This window comes from Phyllobates terribilis, unplaced genomic scaffold (genome assembly GCF_046119375.1).
Source record: "Phyllobates terribilis strain yellow unplaced genomic scaffold, ASM4611937v1 Scaffold_63__1_contigs__length_7903474, whole genome shotgun sequence".
In the NCBI taxonomy this organism is placed as follows: domain Eukaryota; kingdom Metazoa; phylum Chordata; class Amphibia; order Anura; family Dendrobatidae; genus Phyllobates; species Phyllobates terribilis.
In genome coordinates this window covers 7,046,763-7,065,359 of record NW_027362823.1, presented here as the reverse complement: position 1 = coordinate 7,065,359, position 18,597 = coordinate 7,046,763, and the positions used below count along the sequence as shown (strand labels likewise).

Sequence of the window (18,597 nt, the reverse complement as noted above, 5' to 3'; positions counted from 1 at the left end):
TGCATCTGCTGTCCGTGATCCGCTTATTGTCAGAGGACATCATTAGGGACTGCATTTTCTCATTGCTTAAGAAATTGTTGGGGGATCCTGCTAATTGCTGAATAATAAAACTGCAGCACCGCTCCATTTAAAGCAGTGTTTCCCAAACTCAAGTCCTCATGGCCCCCAACAGGTCAGGTTTTCAGGATTTCCTCAGTATTACACATGTGATGAAAGTATCATCAAGGAATCAGGAATTCTCTCACCTGTGCAATACTATGGAAATCCTGAAGACATGACCTGTGGGGGGCCGTGAGGACTGAAGTTTGGGAAACACTGATTTTAAAGGGACTGTCAGCACAGAATGACTGTTGAAACCAAGTACAAGCGCTCCGTGGATCACGGCGTGGGCCAATCCTTTATATACACCTTCCCACCTGCTTGTTTTACCTCTGTCTCCTTCTTTCTCTGGTTCTATGAAGCCAGAGCTGTCAATCAAAGAAGAGGAGGGTGTGGATAGAGGGAAAACAAGCAGCCGGGAAGATAGATAGATAGATAGATAGATAGATAGATAGATAGTTAGATAGATAACATTGCAATGCAATATATTGGTAAAAGCTAAGCACATATACTAAATGAGAACAGATACTACACTTGATGTTAGCCAAAAGGCCGAGAAGCGATAACCTGAATTCGTTTTGGCCTATGACTGCACCCTGGCTTCAAGAAGGCACCCATTGTAGGGATAGGGACAAAGACTCCCCTTAGGAGGACATGTTGTTCATCAATAGTCACCTTAAAACCCACAACTTTACTGCTTGTTGCAGCTGCAGCCCACACATGCATTTTTAATCTGCATGAGTCTGCCTATTTTCAAACATTCTCCCCTCCCCCCAATGTCCCATGCACCTGCAGACAAGGGGATGGGGAGAGGATAACTAATTAGTGAACAAACAAGCAGCGGTCCACCTTCTTCCTAGTCTGCAGGCTCCCTGCAGACTGTAGCTGACTGCAGCAGCACAGCCAGATAAAGGCCAGGAGCCCATTATGACACGTGCAATGATGTTCCATTCTTCCATTCTTGCATTATTCCATTGTTCCATTGTCCCATTCTCTTGCATTATTCCATTGTTCCATTCACTCATTACATCTATTGCAAGCAATCTATCTGCCTGGGTGAAAACCAATAGGATGCTCTGATTGACAGACATAGGTAGCACTTTAAAACAACATCTCAGACCAAACTTTTTTTTATCTTTTTTTCATCCACAGATAGAAAATTAAAAAAGTCAGTGCTCCACCAGAGGGAGCCAGCATTTCACTAAAGAAATCGTAACGGCCCACACATTTTTTTTAAATGCGTGGTACTCAGCAACACCCACCTGATGGGACAGTTGAATTAAAAGAGTAGCAGCTGATAACAAGGCCACTGACTAGGTATATGGTGTATGTGCAACGGGGTAGCAAAGGACAAATGCATTATTGCAGCTTATCTCAGGAAGGAAGGGGTAGATAGATAGATAGATAACATTACATTACAATACAATATATTGGTAAAAGCAAAGCACATATACTAAATGAGAACAGATACTACACTTGATGTTAGCCAAAAGGCCAAGAAGAGATAACCTGAATTGGTTTTGGCCTATGACTGCACCCTGGCTTCAAGAATGCACCCATTGTAGGGATAGGGACAAAGACTCCCCTTAGGAGGACATGTTGTTCATCAATAGACATCTTAAAACCGACAACTTTACTGCTTGTTGCAGCTGCAGCCCACGCATGCATTTTTAATCTGCATGAGTCTGCCTATTTTCAAACATTCTCCCCTCCCCCCCAATGTCCCATGCACCTGCAGACAAGGGGATGGGGAGAGGATAACTAATTAGTGAACAAACAAGCAGCGGTCGACCTTCTTCCTAGTCTACAGGCTCCCTGCAGACTGTAGCTGACTGCCGAAGCACAGCCAGATAAAGGCTAGGAGCCCATTATGACATGTGCAATGATGTTCCATTCTTCCATTCTAGCATTATTCCATTGTTCCATTGTCCCATTCTCTTGCATTATTCCATTGTTCCATTCACTCATTACATCTATTGCAAGCAATCTATCTGCCTGGGTGAAAACCAATAGGATGCTCTGATTGACACACATAGGTAGCACTTTAAAACAACATCTCAGACCAAACTTTTTTTTATCTTTTTTTCATCCATAGATAGAAAATTAAAGAAGTCAGTGCTCCACCAGAGGGAGCCAGCATTTCACTAAAGAAATCGCAACGGCCCCACATTTTTTTTAAATGCGTGGTACTCAGCAACACCCACCTGATGGGACAGTTGAATTAAAAGAGTAGCAGCTGATAACAAGGCCACTGACTAGGTATATGGTGTATGTGCAAAGGTGTAGCAAAGGACAAATGCATTATTGCAGCTTATCTCAGAAAGGAAGGGATAGAAAGATAGATAGATTGGATGGATGGATGGATGGATGGATGGATGGAGGGGCATATACACCTACCCAGGATGGATGGATGAATGGAAAAGCATATACACCTACCCAGGATGGATGGATGAATGGAAAAGCATATACATCTACCCAGGATGGATGGCTGGAGGGGCATTTACACCTACCCAGGATGGATGGATGCAGGGGCATAAACACCTACCCAGGATGCATGGATGGACGCATGGGGCTGAAGGGGGGTCAGGATGGACACATGGGGACATGGATGGACGCATGGAGCTGAAGGGGGGGCAGGCTGGACATGTGGGGACATGGATGGACGCATGGGACTGAAGGGGGGGCAGGCTGGACATGTGGGGACCTGGATGGATGCATGGGGCTGAAGGGGGGGCAGGCTGGACACGTGGGTACCTGGATGGATGCATGGGGCTGAAGGGGGGGCAGGCTGGACATGTGGGGACCTGGATGGATGCATGGGGCTGAAGGGGGGGTAGGCTGGACACGTGGGTACCTGGATGGATGCATGGGGCTGAAGGGGGGGCAGGCTGGACACGTGGCGACCTGGATGGACGCATGAGGCTGAAGGGGGGGCAGGCTGGACACGTGGGGACCTGGATGGACGCATGGGGCTGAAGCGGGGCAGGCTGGACACGTGGGGACCTGGATGGACGCATGGGGCTGAAGGGGGGGCAGACTGGACACGTGGGACCTGGATGGACGCATGGGGCTGAAGGGGGGGCAGGCTGGACACGTGGGGACCTGGATGGACGCATGGAGGTGAAGGGGGGCAAGCTGGACACGTGGGGACCTGGATGGACGCATGGAGGTGAAGGGGGGCAAGCTGGACACGTGGGGACCTGGATAGATATATGGGGTGGGGTGGGATGCATATATGGGGGGCTAGGATGGATATATATAAATCAAAACTGTTATATATATATGATATAGATATAGATATATATAGATATATGGGACAGAATGGATATATGAAGGGGGGCAGGCTGGACACATGGAGGCCAGGATGGATATATAGGAGGGGCATGGGTTGCAAAGGATGCTCACCAGAGGGATATATTCCTGAAAAGGAGTCAATCATAATCAGTGTCCCGGGATTACGGCTACAAAAATGAATTAAAGGGTTATTCCCATCTTCATAGATATTGTAAAAACCTGCACTTTTGCAATTTACTGCTTCTTGACATTTGCAGCCGTTCTTGAGATATTAAGACTTTTCTTTTGTTTACAGATCGTTGCCTAGGAGACCGACCACCGCTGCTGTCTCGATAGTAACCACTGTGCTAAAGTTGGCTGGGATTGGGAGGTAACAGCGCGCTCCAGCAAACCTGGCCCAGATTACTGATATATCCATTATATGATGCATCTACCTTAAAAGCCTTGATTTGCTCGGTGATGGCAGAACACATGAGAACTATGCGGCTTTCCTTCTTTTCCTCGTCCACCGAATCCTTATCTTCAGACAGTGTCCGGTGTTGAGACGCCTTTTTCTTCTCCTCTTCTAACGTCTTCTGCTTCTGCTGAAACAGTTTCATCATCTTGTAGACCTCTCGGAAGAATTCATCCACTTCGGCTTCCATGCTTTCTCCGTTCAGGTCAAGGAAAGCGCCGTCGATCCACCTGGAAGCGTGAGATTTTTCAAGACATATTTTGATAAATTTCATGTTTTTAGCTCATCTATTACTGTTTATTCTGCTTTTTTTCTCTTCTACATCTATGGCTATGGTTGTCCCATAAATAATGTTTAATCACCTATCCACAAGGTTGTTGATAAATGTCTGATCACTGGGAGTCCGACTGCTGCAGCCTCCAGCAGTTTTGAAAGCGGTGGTCCTAGATACAGCTTTGTGAATGAAGCATGTGTGCATCTATGGGAGTGATGGCTATGCATGCGCATGACTGCTCCCATAGACATGAATGGAGCACTGGCTATGCATGCGCACGATCACTCCATTCACACAGCAGACTTTGGAACCTCTGTCCTCAGGATTACTGGAGGACCCCTACCGATCATACATTTATCTCCTATTTTGCAGAAGGGATTGTCCGGCCTTGGGGTACAAGTCTACAGTCTATGTAACTGCAGACTTTTAAATTCTTCACTGCGAGGATTTTCCGGTGCCGGGAACGGGCTGTTATGTGACCACAAGTATGTGATTTGCATACTTCAGACCACATTCCGACTAGACGTGTCTGGCTCCACTCAATGTGCCTGCATTGAGCAAGGCCGGATATGTCTAGTTGGGATGTGACCGTATATATGCAAATCACATACTTGCTGTCACACGCCTGTGCTCCCGATGCTGGAGAATCCTTATAACGCGCACAGTACACATGCTGTGAGGATTCACATGACTGCAGTCACATGGAGTGACTGCAGACTTGTGCCCCAAGGCCGGACAGCCCTTTAATAACACATAATCCCCTTGTAATATATGCAAGACTTTTGGCGCTTGGTTATTTCCAGGACCGAAGAACAGTGATGGGGACAGAACGATTGGTTATTAGATATACTTTGTCCCTATAACGTTACAAGGGGCGAAGTGCTGTAGATAAAGATGATTTTTGCTGCCATAAATGATTCGTTCCCAACGAATTAGTGTTTTGCTTGTTCATCGGGTGATTACTGGCACATTTACACGGGCTGATAATTGGGAATGATCATCAGCTTGTTTAAATGCGCCATTTACTCTCCACTTCAGATCACGTCTGGTGTTAATAAATAACGGCATGCCAAGAGTTAACTCAGAATTCCCCAATGGGGTGCACATACTTTTTTTCAGTTTTTTGCCATTTGTAAATCAGTGCAAAAAGTTTCTGGTAAGGTTCGATGTTGACTTTTGAAGAATCCAGCTGAGGGTATGTTGTAAGGTCCCATTTATACAGCGCTTCTTCTTTGTTAATATAAGCCACCGCCTCCTCTGCGTCTGCTATTCGCTTCTGTACAGTCCTCACATCTGTCACTTACTGAAACCAGGCACAATAAACACAGATAAGTAAAGGGTTAACCGGACTGCCTCCATTAAAGAAAATGAGTTAGACATTCACAAGTTACAGTATGAGACTGACTTCTCACCGGTGAACTTTACTTCTCATTTGCAGAATACAGACTCCTATATGCTCCACTTTATAGACAGCTGATGTCAGAGTTGTAACTTTCAGGCCTTTCAGGTCTATTGGACACAAATCGTTTCAGGCCTATTGGACGCAACGCGTTTCAGGCCTACTGGACGCAATGCGTTTCAGGCCTATTGGACGCAACGCATTTCAGGCCTATTGGACGCAATGCATTTCAGGCCTATTGGACGCAATGCATTTCAGGACTATTGGACGCAATGCATTTCAGGCCTATTGGACGCAATGTATTTCAGGCCTATTGGACGCAACGATTTTCAGGCCTATTGGACGCAACGATTTTTAGGCCTATTGGACGCAACGCGTTTCAGGCCTATTGGAACAACTCGTTTCAGGCCTATTGGACGCAATGCGTTTCAGGCCTATTGGACGCAACGTGTTTCAGGCCTATTGGACGCAATGCGTTTCAGGCCTATTGGATGCAACGCGTTTCAGGCCTAGTGGACGCTTTCATACGCCAGTGCTCAGGTGTGACGACTGCCTCTGACCTGCCTTTGTTTGACTGCACTTCAGGTTAAGCACTAGGGACTGCCTCTATAAAGACTGTTCTGGCTGATAATGGTGGTCAGTCGGGTTTATGTTTTTTTCATAGTTTTTTTTTGCATAGCAAAAATAATGCTGCAGTCAAGGGCGTAACTACAGTGCGTGCAGGGGTTGCAGTTGCATCTGGAGCTAAGGGGGGCTCAAAAGGTCTCTTTGACTCATATGAGAAGATCACTACTATTAAAGACCTGCAATAGTTGGGGGCCCTAATGGAGATTTTGCATTGAAGCTTCAGGTTACACTATTGGCTGTAGTCTCAATATTCTTGATTCTTGCCTTTAAAAAGGGATAGAAACCCCCCCAAAAGAAACAACATAAAAAAAGCCTAATGCAACTCCAAACCGGAGTTAGGGAGCATTTTATAACTACTTCCCAGGAACGCTCGTTTAAGGATAATTGTGCAGTATAAATAGGCTGCCAATCACCGACGAATGGCCAAACACTTGATCGTCGGGTGAAATGATCTTTTGTGTTGCACAAAAAAATTATCGTTCACGACAACCATGATGCGTTTTGGGTAAAAAGGATCTGTACAAATATGAAAAGAGTCTTAAAGTAATGAAAATAAGAAGAGGGAAAACTATAACACAGCCTGTGACTATCATACCTGCTGCATCATATCCAGCTCAGAGTACTCTGCAAATTCTTCCATCCGACGCAAAAGTTTCTCCAGTTCCAGCATAAGTTTCTCTCTTTTCCCCAGCAGCTCGCCCTCTCCTTTACACTTGGCATTTTCAATCAGCTTTTAGAAAGGAACAGTTATCAAAAAACGCTCCCAGAGCGCCCCGTTTAATTACCTGGACACTGCAGGGGGCTGCTGCTTCATTGGGGCTGGCACCCGAGACCCCATTTTCAGAAATGAGCCCACATACCTGGCCATTTTCATCAAACACTGGGTTGATATTTTTTGGCCACAGTAACACTGTTGAGTTCAGGATGATATCTTCAGGTACAAATAAATGAACATCTAGAAGATAACTCATCCTCCGCTGACACTCCTAAAATTAAAAAAATGAAACTCACTATGTATTAATGTATCTAGCATCTACAATCACAGGGGTTGCACCAATTATATTTTTTCCAAAAACTTAGGTTATAAAATTATACTGATGCTCCACAACTCCAGTTCCCTCCATCAGTTTGTGTTCTTCCTGCTCTATGTGGACATGTGATTTCTGTAGCCAATCACTGGCTGTAGCAGGTTACCACCGTAGTCACTGATAGGCTGCAGCAATCACATGATCATGTTGGGGATCTGATCACTGAAACCTGGAGGGGGACTGGTAAGTATAGCTAGTATGACATGACCTATATATGGAAAAATACATATTAACCAGGACACAAGAAATATCGGAATAATCCTATATATTATGTTTTACACTAATTATACCCAGGGACATAAGTACAGCAATTCGGGACTTTAGCTCTACCAGGCTTTTATTCTTTGCCTGCTCCACAAGCGCAATCTCCTCTATTACATCTTCATTAGTTTCAGGAGCCTTTAACGCTTGTTCCTTGATTTTCTCAAATTCCATGCAGATCCTAAGCGAAGCAAAGATTATTACACACAGGGGCATCTCACTAAATTAGAATATCATCAAAAAGTTACTTTATTTCAGTTTTCAGTACAAAAATTGAAACTCCTATATTATATAGAGTCATTATGACGCGCCCCTGGGCCTGTGTCGCGCTGCGTTGCGCACGCGGGAGCTTACCCGGAGCCGGATCTGTTTAGGGTTGTAGTCTCGTGGCGGTGACCCGGTCCGTGCCCAGGGAGTCAAACTGGACGGCAGTCTGTTAGCGGTAGAAAATGGTTGATGACTACGCCACCCGTTGAATGCAGCCAGGGGGCTGCTGCTGCAGGGCAGACCGCTGAGGCCGGTGGAAGGATGGTGCAGCGTGATAGTATAACCCCCAACGGGAGGGGTATGGCCTCAGGGCAGCCGACGTGGATGATGGGGGTAGCAGGAACCACTCAGAGACGGTATGGTAGCGTTCAGGGTCTTTACTGGTAACAACGATAGACCCTCCCGGAGTACTTGCTAGCGAACGGGGCCTGGTCAGTCCTTGAGCAGATGGGATCTCCCCTGGCCAGGCGTAGTTGTAGGCCTCCCAAGCTGACTGTACTCTTCTGGCTACCTTGCTAGAAGCTGATGTAAGTAGCCCACGTCCCTGAGTGTACCGTGTGGTGCTCACCCGTATGGCCGGTGACTCGGGGCCTTCTAATGGCTTCCGCTCCACGATGGCGGTGCTGGTCCCACGCGTGTGACCGGGCCTTCGGGCTTCTGGGCCAGGGGACCTGAAATCCCCTGCCTGACGGATTCTGCTGCTGGGTAGAAGTTAGTCCCCACAGCCTCGGACTCCGGGTCCGGTAAAGAATCTTCTTAGTCAGGGCGAGCTCTTTAGCTGCCAGCCCCTGACTCCTTGTGACTCTGCTGCTTCCTATGCTGCTCTTGTCTCTACTCTTCCTGGACTCCCCCACCCTGCCTCAGCCCCGGGTTTATACAGGGGAAGTTCTTCCCCTCCCAAGGCTGGGCAGGAGGTGTGGCATGCACAGGATCCCTGACCAAAGGACCTCCCACCTGCTCTCAGACGTAATATCTCTATCACTGTGACAACCAGACCCCTGGGGTGTCACACTCCCCCCTAGTGAAATTTAGTACTCCGGGACTAAACACTTTTTAGAAAAATATAACAAGGTATATCAAAGAACAATAAAATACAATAAGGAAACACAATAAGATGGTCACCGATGTCCGCAACCGGGTGCAGTCTTTGAAGAAAAGCAAAGGTGTCCATTTCACCAACACAGGGAGACGTAACCAGGTAGGGGTCTGTCCTACCCCGAGTCCTTAACAGTCTCTAGTCCATCCTGGGTTACGCTCCAACTATATACAAAGGATTCCCGGTAAATCCACCGAAGACTCCTAAAAACAACTAGAAACACAAAATTACACACAAGCAACAATAAACAGGTAAACGTTGTAAAACAACTTAAACATTTAGATCCTCCAACGTGCGGGTAACTGGCCTCTAGTGGCCCTAGTGGACCTACGGAGCTGACTGTTTGGCCCTGAACTACAGGGTGTAGGAGCTGTCAAGGGTAAACTGGGCAGCTGTCTACCGGCTCTTTGTCTCACTAGGGGTACGGCAGGCTCACTATAAGCAGAGGGTGGATTCTCCTGTTCCGCTTGGGTGGAGTCTTCTGCCTCCTGGACCGGCTGCTCTTCCAGCTCTACCCGTTGCTCCGTAGGTTCTTGGGATGATGGTTGGAGGAAGGTGAGTACGGGTACCACAACTGCACCATTGACTTGAGTCCAAGACCGAGGGAAGTCCCCGAGCACGGTACTAACCATATCTTCCCTTTCTTCCACGGGTCGATGGTCTTCCTGTTCCTCCTCAGGGTTCCTCAGTTGTTCGGGGCACTTCTTCAGGTGGTCCCGGGATACAATGGCTGTGGTTTCCCCTCCGTCTTTACTGATGGTACAGACCTTCGGGTTCTCGTGGCTTGAGGGCAGTACGGTGTACGGGTCCTTCTCCCACTGGTCGTCCAACTTGTGGAGCCGTCTCTTCCTCTTCAAGACCTGCTCTCCGGGTACCAGGGGAACAGCGGGAGCATACTGGTTGTAAGTCTTCTCTTGTCTTTCCCTAGCCTGACAGAGACTTCGCTCCACGCTCTCTTGTACTCTCCGGTACTGCTGCTGCCTCTCTGTGTCCCAGTCTGTTTCTGGTGAAGTGTCCTCGGGCGTCAGGACTCCCATTTCCAGGTCAACAGGTAACTTACCAGGTCTTGCCCTCATTAGGTAAGCCGGGGTACAGTTGGTGGAACCTACCGGGATGTGGTTGTATAGGTCCACCAGATCGGGCAACTTCTCAGGCCACAGACTGCGTTCTTCCAGGGGCAACGTTTTTAGAAGATCCATTACCACCTGGTTCATTTTCTCACAAAGTCCATTAGTTTGCGGATGGTAGGGTGTCGTCCTTATCTTCCGGCAGCCATACAGATTGCAGAATTCCTGGAAGACCTCCGCTTCAAAGGCAGGTCCCTGGTCCGTCAGCACTTGGTCCGGGTACCCGTGTGGACGGCAAAAGTGCTGCTGGAAGGCTCTAGCTGCTGTTCGAGCCGTTAAGTCCTTGACGGGGACGACAACCAGAAACCGGGAGTAATGATCCACGATGGTTAACGCGTAGACGTAGCCACTTCCGCTGGGGGTCAGTTTTACATGATCCAAGGCTACCAGTTCCAACGGTTGCCGGGTGACGATGGACTGCAGGGGAGTCTTCTGGCTGGCCCGGTCCTTCCTTCTCAGATTGCACGGGCCACAGTCTCTGCACCACTTCTCGATGGTTCCCCTCATGCCTACCCAGTGGAACCGCTCGCGCAGCAGGAACTCCAGCTTTTTCCACCCGAAGTGTCCAGCTCCGTCGTGGTATGCCTCCATCACCATGGCTGCGTCTCTTCGTGGCACCACTACTTGCCAGAGTAGTTCATGCGTCCTGGAGTTAACCATTCTGCGGCACAACTTCCCCTTGTAAAGGAACAGTCGACTCTTCTCTGCCCATAGTTGTTTGGCTTCCTCTGGAGCGTCTGATTCCAGGCTAACCTCCGGGCGAGTCAGCATCTCCTTCACCAGTCGGACGGCAGGGTCGCTGTCTTGCGTTTCCGCCCAGTTGTAGTGAGGTAAGGGGTTCAACGTAGCAGCCTGCTTACTCCTTACCCGGTGGGAATACTGGATAGTCCCATGACGGTGGAACGCAGGGAGTTCAACTTCTTCCAGTCCCTCCGGATCTTCTCCTCCGTCCGGCAGGTTGGGCATCCTGGACAGGGCGTCCGCGTTGGTATTGGAGCGTCCTGCCCGGTATTTAATTGTGAACTCGTAGTTGGACAGACGGGCCATCCACCTCTGCTCCAGGGCACCGAGTCTTGCCGTGTCCAGGTGTGTCAGCGGGTTGTTATCCGTGTACACGGTGAACCGGGAAGAAGCGAGGTAATGCTTAAAGCGCTCAGTGATTGCCCATACTACGGCCAGGAACTCTAACTTAAATGAGCTGTAATTCTCGGGGTTCCTTTCGGTGGGTCGCAGTTTTCGGCTGGCGTAGGCGATTACTCGTTCCTTCCCCTGCTGGATCTGGGACAGTACGGCTCCTAGCCCGATGTTACTGGCGTCGGTGTAGAGGATAAAGGGCTGGCTATAATCCGGGTACGCCAGGATTTCGTCCCCCGTGAGGGCCATCTTCAGCTGGCGGAAGGACTCTTCTTCCAGCTCTTCCCATTTGAAGGGCGGCTTCTGGTTCTTGGCCTTCCGGGACTGGCCTATCAGGAGGTCCTGCATAGGTGCTGCCTTTTTGGTGAAACCGGGAATAAACCTTCGGTAGTAGCCTACCAACCCGAGGAACTGCCGCACTTCTTTTACGCTGGAAGGGCTTGGCCATCCTTTGATTGCGGTGATCTTATCGGGGTCGGGAGCCACTCCGTCAGCGCTCACCACGTGTCCCAGGTATTGCACCTTTGGTTTCAGGAGGTGACACTTGGAGGGTTTCACCTTTAGGCCGTAACTCGCCAGAGCTTCGAACACCTCCGCCAGGTGTTTCAGGTGGTCCTCATAAGTTTTGGAGTATACGATGACATCGTCCAGGTACAACAGGACCGTCTCGAAGTTTCTGTGGCCCAGACAGCACTCCATTAATCGTTGGAAGGTTCCTGGGGCGTTGCAGAGTCCGAACGGCATGCAGGTGAACTCGCTAAGTCCCATCGGGGTGGTGAATGCGGTCTTCTCCCGGTCCGCCTCTGCTACAGGAACCTGCCAGTACCCGCTAGTGAGATCCAAGGTAGAGAAGAAGTTAGCAGATCTTAAAGCAGCCAATGACTCCTCTATCCTTGGTAAGGGGTACGCATCCTTGTGTGTGATACGGTTGATTTTCCGGTAATCTACACACATCCTCATGGTGTTGTCTTTCTTTTTGACTAAAACTAGTGGGGCTGCCCAGGGGCTACAGCTATCCCGGATTACCCCAGCCTCCTTCATGTCTCTAAGCATCCCCTTGGCGTGTTGGTAATGTGCAGGGGGTACGGGTCGATACCTCTCTTTTATGGGAGGATGATCTCCCGTGGGGATGCGGTGTTCTACCCCCTTGACTCGCCCGAAGTCTAACGGGTGTTTACTAAACACTCTCTCATACTCTTGAACCACCCGATAGACTCCTTGTTTCTGGTGTGAGGGAGTGGAGTCAGTACCCAGATGTAGTTGCTGACACCAGTCCTCCATGTCTTTCTTAGAGCCGTTACCTTCCTCTGGGTGAGATGGAGGCAAGGGTTCCACAGATTGTATAGAATTTTGATTAGTGGTATATAATTTGGCTAGCGTGGCATACCGGGGCAGGTACACTTCCCTCTCCCCGACATTTATTATGCGAACGGGCACCCTCCCATGGCGTACATTGACCACCCCCCGTGCTGTCAAAATGGTGGGCCTACTGTCTGAGTAAACTGGTTCTACCATTGCCTGGTAATCTCTACCTCTCAGACCAATAGCTGCCCGGCACCAAATCATCATTTCACTTTTTGGGGGCATGGCAATAGGAAAAGGGTCACACATTCTTACGCTACCAATCTCACCGCCGGAGAGTTCCACTTGTTGCCGTTGCATCAGTGCCCGGATCTCTTTCTGGAGCACCCGCTGCTCGCCGGAGCTGGCATTCTTGGCAACCTGCTGTAAAAGGAAAATCACCTCTGCAAGACAATTTTCAATTACATTAGTTCCTAGAGTTATTTTTGGGTGACTCTCATGTTTGTCAATATCTACAATGATCAGTCCCTGTGCGGCCAGTTCGACTCTACCAATTTTGATGGTCACCTCTTTAAATCCGATCTGTGGCACGGGCTGACCATTGCTGGCGATGATACTCAAGTCGTCGTCAGGGTAGCGGGTAATATCCGAGTCATTCCAGTACTGCTTGAAGAGCACGTACGGGATGGTGGTGACCTGTGACCCGGTGTCCAGTAGGGCACTCATGGGAATGCCATCCAGTACCACAGGCAAGACTGGACGTCCTCCCACATATCTGTCGCGCCAGTTCGATGGGCCTGGTGATCTTTTTCCTGGGGGTTGGCCCTCTACCCCAGGTTGTGCCCGTTTAAAGAACAGTACCTTTCCATATGTCCGGGTTGATTGCAGCGGCGGCAGATGGGTCGTCCGTCCTCGCTGTATCGGTCACTGGGTCTTCCTCTGGCCGGTGGGGTCCTCCTTGGTCGACGCCACGGGATGTCCTCCGGTCCGGATGCCAGCTGGATCTTCCCTGGAGTGGAAACCTGTAAAGACTGCACAGTTCGGGTTAGCGCAGCAACGCTTTTAGCTAGCTCTTGGACCTGATGGTGTAGGTCTGGAGCCGGGTCATTGTCCAAAGCCTGCGCATCAGCTCCCACAGGCCCTGCTGACAAGGGCGCCGCCTCCTGGTAGTAAGTGGTAGTGGGGCGTCTGTGGGTCACAACGCCACCTGGTGCCGGTTCTCGGAGCACCCGGATGGCTCTGTCCTTGAACTGTGCAAATTCTAGATGAGGGTCCTGTAAGGCCATTGCCCGCAACTGGGTGCGGTGGGCATTGCAATATAAACCCTCTATAAATTGTTCGGTCAACAGCCTGTCCTTGTTTCCCACTCCATTAGGGTCGGTCTGCTTAATGGCCCTCAGGGCCTCTTGTAGGTTGAGTGCATAGTCCCTTATACTCTCATGCGCTCGCTGCTTGCACCCGTAGAATCTAAGTTTAATCTCAGCTGAGGTGCGGGTATCAAAGGTGTCCTTCAGCCGGGTTAGTATCCCTGCGACAGTCTTCCTCCCAGGTGGCCAGGATTTTACTTCCCTTTTGGCTGCCCCAGTTAGTTGGGCCACCAGGATGCTCACTTTTTGCTCTTCTGTGAGGGGGTACACCTGGAAGAGGCTATCCAGCTTTTCTCTAAAGTCATGCAGGGTATGTGACTCCCCTGAGTACTGGGGTAGCCAAGCTGCTCCCGGGATATAGGGCATGGTGAAGGGCATAACTGCAACAGCGGTAGCGCTGGCGGGGGTTGAGGCAGTGGAGCTCTCCTCCGTATCCGACATCTTCCTCCCCCCTAGTGGACCGTGGCCTACCTTGCGATGATCCTGTTCCGTAGGCCGCGGCTCCGCAGTGGATCGTCAGGGTTGAGGACCTTCCGTCGCGCTCCTGTGACGTCGGCGTCTGCTGGGCTCCTTCCAGGACCTTACGCAACGTCCGGACGTGAGGCGGGGCTTCAGTTCTCGCGCGCTTTCGGAGTCCACGCCCCCTTCTTCCCGCGCGGCGTCCTCAAGATGGCGTCCAATGGCGGGAAAACTCCACGGATGGCGGGAAGAAGGCTGAAGATGGCGCCGGATGGCGGGAAACTTCACCACTGGTAAGTTTGAACAGTCTTTGCTTTTCAGGCACGCAGTACCCGGTGGTTGCGGGCACGTGATCCTGCCGACTACGCCAAAGTTGACGCGCCCCTGGGCCTGTGTCGCGCTGCGTTGCGCACGCGGGAGCTTACCCGGAGCCGGATCTGTTTAGGGTTGTAGTCTCGTGGCGGTGACCCGGTCCGTGCCCAGGGAGTCAAACTGGACGGCAGTCTGTTAGCGGTAGAAAATGGTTGATGACTACGCCACCCGTTGAATGCAGCCAGGGGGCTGCTGCTGCAGGGCAGACCGCTGAGGCCGGTGGAAGGATGGTGCAGCGTGATAGTATAACCCCCAACGGGAGGGGTATGGCCTCAGGGCAGCCGACGTGGATGATGGGGGTAGCAGGAACCACTCAGAGACGGTATGGTAGCGTTCAGGGTCTTTACTGGTAACAACGATAGACCCTCCCGGAGTACTTGCTAGCGAACGGGGCCTGGTCAGTCCTTGAGCAGATGGGATCTCCCCTGGCCAGGCGTAGTTGTAGGCCTCCCAAGCTGACTGTACTCTTCTGGCTACCTTGCTAGAAGCTGATGTAAGTAGCCCACGTCCCTGAGTGTACCGTGTGGTGCTCACCCGTATGGCCGGTGACTCGGGGCCTTCTAATGGCTTCCGCTCCACGATGGCGGTGCTGGTCCCACGCGTGTGACCGGGCCTTCGGGCTTCTGGGCCAGGGGACCTGAAATCCCCTGCCTGACGGATTCTGCTGCTGGGTAGAAGTTAGTCCCCACAGCCTCGGACTCCGGGTCCGGTAAAGAATCTTCTTAGTCAGGGCGAGCTCTTTAGCTGCCAGCCCCTGACTCCTTGTGACTCTGCTGCTTCCTATGCTGCTCTTGTCTCTACTCTTCCTGGACTCCCCCACCCTGCCTCAGCCCCGGGTTTATACAGGGGAAGTTCTTCCCCTCCCAAGGCTGGGCAGGAGGTGTGGCATGCACAGGATCCCTGACCAAAGGACCTCCCACCTGCTCTCAGACGTAATATCTCTATCACTGTGACAACCAGACCCCTGGGGTGTCACAATTACACACAGAGGGATCTATTTCAAGTGTTTATTTCTGTTAATGTTGATGATTATGGCTTACAGCCGATGAAAACACAACAGTCATTATCTCAGTAAATTAGAATACTTTATAACAACAGATTGAAAAATGTTTTTAAAATCTGAAATGTCCTACTGAAATGTATAGTCAGTAAATGCACTCAGTACTTGGTCGGGGCTCCTTTTGCATCAATTACTGCATCAATGCGGCAATGTGGCATGGAGGCGATCAGTCTGTGGCACTGCTGAGGTGTTATGGAAGCCCAGGTTGCTTTGATAGCAGCCATCAGCTCGTCTGCATTGTTGGGTCTGATGTCTCTCATCTTCCTCTTGACAATACCCTATAGATTCTCTATAATAGATTCTCTATGGGGATTAGGTCAGGCGAGTTTACTGGCCAATCAAGCACAGTGATACTGTTGTGTGTAAACCAGGTATTGGTACTTTTGGCAGTGTGGACAGGGGCCAAGTCCTGCTGGAGAATGACATTTCCATCTCCAAAAAGCTTGTCAGCAGAGGGAAGCATGAAGTGCTGTAAAATGTCCTGGTAGATGGCTGCGCTGACTTTGGTCTTGATAAAACACAGTGGACCTACACCAGCAGATGACATGGCTCCCCAAACCATCACTGATTGTGGAAACTTCACACAAGACCTCAAGCAGCTTGGATTGTGGCCTCTCCACTCTTCCTCCAGACTCTGGGACCTTGATTTCCAAATGAAAATTGGAACTCTGGGACCTTGTGGAGTGTGTCAATGACTGCCTTCTGGACATCTGTCAAGTCAGCAGTCTTCCCAATGATTGTGGAGCCTACTGAAACAGACTAAGGGACCTTTTTAAAAGCTTAGGAAGCCTTTGCAGGTGTATTTGTTAATTATTTTAATTTACTGAGATAATGACTTTTGTGTTTCCATTGGCTGTAAGCCATAATCAACAACATTAACAGAAATAAACACTTGAAATATATCACTCTGTTTGTAATGACTCTATATAATATATGAATTTAAATTTTTGTACTGAAGAAATGAAAAAAATTAACTTTTTGATGATATTCTAATTTAGTGAGATGCACCTGTATATTATATACTGGAATGTGATGATATTTTATGGTATCATAAGTAAAGTAATGTGAGATTCTTAACTTTTACTGTAGCATCAGCATCTATAACTCACTGTATGAAATCATAGCAGAAGTAACACTTGACCTCGACCCCAAGGGCCCCTGAATGGCACATGGCAGCTAGAGGCCCATTACAGATTATTTTTTTCTATTGTGAAACCTCCTTGAATCCAGGATTTTACTCACTCTTCATTCTCCAATCTGTGATTTGTCACCAGTCTATCTAGTAATATATTTGCAAAACTTTTTGCTTTGTCAGCCAGGCCTTGCTTTAAGTCATCGTAGTCGAGGTGTACCATGGTGAAGTAAGCGCGGGTGGGCAGTCCCATGATATCTCTGGCCAGGGTGTGAAATTCTTCTATAAACTGGAATACAAATATAAATCAGTCTCGTTTACCCTTGAGATTTCTGATTTGACCCTCAATTATTATCGGACACGTTGCACCCCTCGCTCTGTAGGACTTAGGACAGTATTGATTCTAATGGGAATGGTAAGAAAATGATTCCTGCAACTTAGTCCTCGTTGCTGCGTCCACCCGACTACAGCTGTGATCAGCTTATTGTCAAGGGACCCTTCAAACGAATCAAAGGGGGTCCCCGTAAAGTGAACCTGTTAGGTCCTTCAGGCATGCCAAATTCCTGCATTGACATGCACGGTATATATCTGGCAAAAATGTTTCTACCTTAAAAGACTAAACTTTTTATGTGCCGGCTGTCATATGCAAATTGGTCATGTGAAATTAAGTATTATACACCTGTCTTGGGTATCCGAGCTCTGCTTCCTTCACTTCGGTCTGCTGCCCCGTGTTGTGCTCCACGTCAGGTTTTACAGGTTGTCCTGTGTAGCTCAGTGACATAATCTCCTAAATCCTATTTATGGACCATTAGGACACACACCTGGGTCTTAGGATTGAGTTTTTAGACTTTTGTTTGGTGTGCTCCACCTTCTGCGTTAACTTTCTTCCATTCCTACTGGGTTACGCTACATCCATCCTGCAGCTCCCAAGATTCCTGAGTGCCAATTCCTTGCTGCTCATGTGCCTTCCTGCTTGCCACACCAACACCCGGGGTCCGTGTGCCCACCCAGACCCGAGGCTTAGAAGATCCACGTCGCCAGGTGAGACTAAGATGCCATGATTTGGGTGTGATCACAGCATCTGAGGTGGGATTTGTTTGTGGGAAGTGACGTCCCGCTGGACTAGTCCTAGATAACTTGCATATGATGAACGGCGCATAAGCAGTCGATTTTTACTAGAAACATCAAAGCCAGTGTTGCTGTGCAGGGATGAGTCAATTTAATGACGGTTCGAGATAATATGCAAGAAGGTCCAATATGTAAAAAAAAAAAACACATTATGATCACACATACAGTACAGACCAAAAGTTTGGACACACCTTCTCATTTAAAGATTTTTCTGTATTTTCATGACTCTGAATATTGTACATTCACACTGAAGGCATCAAAACTATGAATTACCACATGTGGAATTATATACTTAACAAAAAAGTGTGAAACAACTGAAAATATGTCTTATATTCTAGGTTCTTCAAAGTAGCCACCTTTTGCTTTGATGACTGCTTTGCACACAGTTTCTACTTTCTCCGCGGCTGAACCATCCACCAGCCAGCTGAAGCTTTCAACTATCAAATAATATAACACAGAATTTATAGTTGTATCTAGACTCATCTTAATATCGGGCGGAGAAAACTTTCAAAGAGGATTATACAGCTGATCGGACATGGATTTTTGAAAGCGAGTTCTCTGGCTTCATCAGGTCTAAGAGATCAATTTGATAATCTACATTTATATGGTGAAATCTAGAGACAGATCCTCTTTGCAGTGCTTGTTAGACCAATGATA

The 18,597-nt window shown here is 48.9% G+C and overlaps 1 protein-coding gene and 2 pseudogenes across 1 annotated transcript in view; all 3 read right to left on the bottom strand.

The window, feature by feature from the left end:
• Positions 1-545: 545 nt before the first annotated feature.
• Positions 546-663, bottom strand: LOC141192615 (U2 spliceosomal RNA; annotated as a pseudogene).
• An 846-nt stretch (positions 664-1,509) lies between these two features.
• Positions 1,510-1,605, bottom strand: LOC141192616 (U2 spliceosomal RNA; annotated as a pseudogene).
• A 5,022-nt stretch (positions 1,606-6,627) lies between these two features.
• Positions 6,628-18,597, bottom strand: part of LOC141192502 (uncharacterized) — an 83,238-nt gene continuing 71,268 nt past the window's right edge. Inside the window, exons 5-9 of the mRNA XM_073662029.1 lie at positions 16,923-17,101; positions 7,542-7,677; positions 7,008-7,133; positions 6,743-6,877; positions 6,628-6,663 (exon numbers count right to left, since the gene is read on the bottom strand). Coding sequence (XP_073518130.1) covers positions 6,628-6,663; positions 6,743-6,877; positions 7,008-7,133; positions 7,542-7,677; positions 16,923-17,101 — 612 coding nt within the window. The remainder of the gene's footprint in view (positions 6,664-6,742; positions 6,878-7,007; positions 7,134-7,541; positions 7,678-16,922; positions 17,102-18,597) is intronic.